Source organism: Sapajus apella, unplaced genomic scaffold, assembly GCF_009761245.1.
Source record: "Sapajus apella isolate SASKATOON/1434 unplaced genomic scaffold, GSC_monkey_1.0 scaffold81, whole genome shotgun sequence".
Lineage (NCBI taxonomy): Eukaryota > Metazoa > Chordata > Mammalia > Primates > Cebidae > Sapajus > Sapajus apella.
The window spans coordinates 987,062-991,901 of NW_022437021.1; the positions used below are offsets into that span (position 1 = coordinate 987,062).

The 4,840-nt window shown below is 46.3% G+C and overlaps 1 protein-coding gene across 4 annotated transcripts in view; it reads left to right on the forward strand.

Annotated features, from left to right (window-relative positions):
- Nucleotides 1-1,316: 1,316 nt before the first annotated feature.
- SLC25A13 (solute carrier family 25 member 13) overlaps nt 1,317-4,840 on the forward strand; it is a 201,796-nt gene continuing 198,272 nt past the window's right edge. For 2 of the 4 annotated variants that reach the window (XM_032252885.1, XM_032252886.1), the window contains exon 1: nt 1,317-1,510. In XM_032252885.1, coding sequence (XP_032108776.1) covers nt 1,496-1,510 — 15 coding nt within the window. In that variant the 5' untranslated portion in view covers nt 1,317-1,495. The remainder of the gene's footprint in view (nt 1,511-4,840) is intronic. The other 2 variants (XM_032252887.1, XM_032252888.1) reach the window with 1 other exon arrangement.

A 4,840-nucleotide genomic window follows, 5' to 3' on the forward strand; every position in this document is an offset into this window, starting at 1 on the left:
GTCCTTTTCCTCCCCACCGGACACAGCCACTTTCCTGCACTCAGCTTAGGTATCACCTCTAGGAGGCTTCCCTGGTACTCAGTACTCTCATCGTGCCCTGGAAACAATACGTTGCCTTAACAGGTTATACTGAAGTAAACTCTTTCCCAATAGCCCTGAAGCTCTTTTAGAGTTGGGACCCGCTCTTAAGTCATTTTGGGGTTTCCAGCACCAAGCACAGGGCCTAGCACATAGTAGGCAGGCAATCAATGTTAATGAATTAAACTGATTAGTAATAAGTGCTTTATTGCTGACATATTACATCCACAACCTACAACACATTGAAAGTCCTTTTCCCTGATCGCTATTGTCTTATAAATTTTGATTACAAGGACAAATGAATGAAATCCTGATGAAGAGGGATAAGGCCTGGAGGTCATATAAGCAAATTTTCAATTAAAATTCTGGTTTATTTTTAGTAGGGCCTATTTGGGGGGAAGTCTTTTGTCTTTTGATCCCAGCCTTTATGAGGTGTACTTTTTTTTTTTTTTTTTTTAAGACAGAGTTTCACTCTTGCTGCCCATGCTGGAGTGCAATGGCGTGATCTCGGCTCACCTTAACCTCTGCCTCCCGAGCTCAAGCGATTCTCCTACCTCAGCCTGCTGAGTAGCTGGGATTACAGGCACGCACCACCACGCCCGGCTAATTTTGTATTTTTAGTGAGACAGGGTTTCTTCATGTTGGTCAGGCTATTGACCTGTACTGTTCTAACAGGTAGGGCTGAAATGAAGTAGTCCCATAAATATATGTTCTGCACTATATTCATTTGTTGTGTTCTTAGAGTTTACCGATTTTGATCTAAAAGTAGGCCTGCCAGCAATACTTGCAATCTCTCATTCTAAGTCAATGCTTTTGGATCAAAGGCTTTTTGGATCCAGTGTAAAGTGGAGCCTCTTCATAGAGAACACACAGGGGGAAAATGAAAACAAAAAACACCCGGTTAAGCAGGTGTCATAGTGGAGTTCTCAACTTCTCCAGAACGTATGTGCACCGTCTATCGTTACTTGCCCCTCCCATCGGCCTGAGGGCCCAGTAGCCCCTGGTATCAGCAGAAGCCAGCAGCTTCCCTGGTGGGGCCACCTGCCCTCAGGTGACAGGCTTGCACGCGTACAAGGTACCTTGGCCCACGCCGCAGAGGCCGCCGCCGCTGGACAGCGCAGCGGGGGTCACGTGTCCCTGTCCCGCCACTGCCCCAGGCCCTGGGCCCTCCCCGGCCGCAGGGCAGAGGCCGCTGGATCACGCGCAGCCCGGCGGCCAAGGCTGGGCCCAGCCAATGGGCTGGCGGCGCCCGCATGACCCGCGCCGGCGGGAGGGCGTGGGGAGGCAGGCCAGGCGCGCACGCTGTCGGGCCGTGTCGCCGCCCCGCCGCCGCCGGGACTGGAAGTGAGCCGCCTGGGCCCCGAGCGCTAGCCAGCCAGTTAGTGGGTCCCGCAGCCGAACGCACCCGGGGCGAAGCATGGCGGCCGCCAAGGTAAGCGCGGACGCGAGGTCGAGGGGAGCGCGCCGGCCGGATCAACCTGGGGGCGCGAGAGGCTCGGGCGCTCACGTGCCTGGGTTGGTGCCACATGGGGAGCAGAATAGGGTGCCGGGCAGCCATTCCACCTTGCAGCTGCGGAAGGAAGGGGGCCACTCCTCCGGGGCAGTACAGGCGGACGGTGCGCTGACCGAGGCCCGACCTCGGATTGGAAACTTTGCAGGCCGGACACTCCCACTGGCCCGGGAGGGGAGTTGTTGGTGCCTGATGGGGCTGAACCAGGGCGGGCGAGGAGGAGTGAGCGCGATTGGGGCCTGGTACACCCCGGGCAGGGAAGCTCTGGCGGTTCTCTCGACCTCTCCAGCGAGCTCCTGCTTCTGATCCCGGTGGTTGTAGACCCGGACTTCTCCTCCCCCGGGGCCACAGCCCGGGCTGAAGCCTGATCCTATTACGTTTCAAGGGCTCCGCCCTCCCGCGGGTGGGGAAGTCAGTTTGACTTCCGTTTTGGAAACTGTCTGGGAGACTTGGCCTGCGCCTTTGTGAATAAAAAGTCCAGGGACTCTCTCCCTCCCCCGTCTCCCATCATTCCCATCTTCCCCCGCCGTCTCCCCATCTGACAACACTTAGATACCCGCCTCAGAGCATCTAAGAGGCTTCTTTTTGGAAACGATGAAACAGATTGTCCTGGGAGCCTGTCACTCCTGTGAAGTTGTACTTGAAAGGGATTCTGTGTAATGTGAATCATTCACTAACCCAGAGGAAAGGCAACTCCAACACTTGACCTTTCCTCTTTCACCATTTCTTGAAACCTGGACACCATTTCAGTTTCTTTGGACTGCATTTCAACTTCTCTGGCAGAATACCATATTTAGTCCCAATCACTTGAATCATTTGGAATTTATTGCTTTTAATTTAAGTTCACGAAGGCAGCCCTCTAATCAAGCCTATACAACTTCTTAGCTCATTTTAAGTGCAGTAAACTTAAATATACCTAACATTTCAAACATTTGTCCTTAATCAAAACTCTGTGATAACCCTCAAGAGGAAAACATGGCCAACACATCATATTCTTATTTATTTAAGCAAACTAATCACATTTGCAATGGAAATTGTAAGCAGACAAATATATTTAAATGCTGTTCTATGACTTAAGTCTCTCCAGGCTCCCCAAATCTGTAGGCTGCTTCATGTTGTTAAACTCTGTGGCCTAAGTGGCTTTTCTCTTTTCTGTAATTACTCCGAGTTCCATCCTTAGGAAAGTACTCTGGGTGTGTGGGCTCATGTATGTGTGCATATGAACACACAGGTGTTTGTGTGTGTATACATATCTATCTATAACTGTTTTCAGCAGTTTCTCTAAGCATCACTAGGATTCAACTTTGAATCCTTCAACTTAACTCTTTCGAGTCCAGTAGGCCTTGACCTTTTCTTTGCACTAAATTTGCATGCAACCAAAGTACAAGGCTTGGTTTGAACTCCCTAAAGTAGGTGGGACGAGGTACCCATTTGTTGCTGTTAGTTTTGTATCTGCAGGTGATGTAAATAATTTTACTTTATTTGGAGGTAAAATAATTGAGAAACATAAATTGAGACGTAGACATAGAAATGGAGTATAAGACTAGAGTAATAATAAGTAAAATAAGTGACCCGGTACAGTGGCTCACACCTGTAATTCCAGCACTCTGGGAGGCTGGGGCAGGCAGATCAACTGAGATCAGGAGTTTGAGACCAGCCTGGCCAACGTAGAAAAACCCTGTCTCTACTAAAAAAAAAAAAAAAAAAAGTAAAATAAGTGTTACAGAAGTTGTTTCAACTTTTTGGGTATATTTCTACATAATAGTAGAAGTGTCATATATCACGGGCAGTTGATTTTTAGCTAAGTAACGAGTCAGGGAAAATGAAATGTTTTTTACCACTTGGGAGCTTGTGTTTTTATGTCTTCATTTGCACTCACCTCTTTCTGGGATTTTTGAAAGCTCACTTCATATATACTTATATTTGCAATCCAACAAGATATATAAAAATCAACTAGTGGATGGGAAGGTAAGACGAAGCCAGGACTAAAGTTAGTGGAAAATTATGTGCTTACAAGAGGTGACTGCATTTTCTCCCAGCCAAAGCAAAAAGGAAGTCATCAGTGAGGTCATTTACTTGGGAGAGAAGTCTTCTTATATTGCTCTCTGAGAGCAGTTTCTTTTATATGCTGTGGGTGAACTGCATTTGAAACTACCTGATCACCATAGATATATATCTGTGGGTTACAAAATGCCATTTCTTATCATGTCACTCATTATATTCAATGGCAGTGCAGTAAATGTGGCCTTAAAAGGTGTCTGAAAGAAGCTGCGGGTCTTATTCCAAGAATAAGTTAGACCAGCAGCTTCTTTGAGCTGCCCTTGGTCATCACCTTTATTGGTTGATTCTGTTGGCCCCAGGCAGCCTGAGTTAAAGGCTGTGCTCCTTGCTTTCTCTGGAGCATAGCTATTCCATGTTGCCAGCTGAACATAAAGCCATAGGGGTAGGGTTCACATTCCCTCTTAAAAGCTGAGGAGCCTGGATAGGAGAGGACTTCACCTCAATGGAGTATTAGGAAATTGGGCTGAGACTCTGGGACTCAGCAATTGTAGGAGAATTCCAACACTCATTACATTCACAGTGACAAATTGAATATTTAAACAGATTTGATATTTTCTGGATAGATGTAGCCATAACTAGCAACTAGTTTCCTGATCTCCTCTTTTTTTCTTTGGTCTGTATATTTATTTAAATACAACTAATTATTTATGACCTTCCTTTAAATAGTTTTAATGGGGAGACTGAGAATCTAGTCTTTGGCTGTATTTATTTTGAATTCTGCCATGGTGATTACTAGTTAATGGCTCAAGAATTTTTTTTTTTTTTTTTTTTTTTTGGTGAATGAACGTTAATCTAAAACTCCTAGTATTCTGAGATTAACTCAAAAAGTGTCCATTCTCTTACTGCCTACTTTTGTAGAAATACTCCTTATGAGTTCCCTTGTTAGATCTGCCTGTACCAATTGGGTTGTTTGAGTGTTTCTTTTAAACATTTCCCCAAACCGATAGCTCCATTTAAAAAAAAAAAAAAATTTTTTTTTTTTTTTTTTTGGAGACAGAATCCTGCTCTGTCGCTAGGCTGGAGGGGAGTGGGGCAATTTTGGCTCACTGCAACCTCTGCCTCCTGAATTCAAGCAATTCTCCTGCCTCTGCCTCCTGAGTAGCTGGGAACAGGCTTGGGCCACCATGCCCAGATAATATTTGTGTTTTTAGTAGAGACGGGATTTCACCATGTTGGCCAGGATGGTCTCTA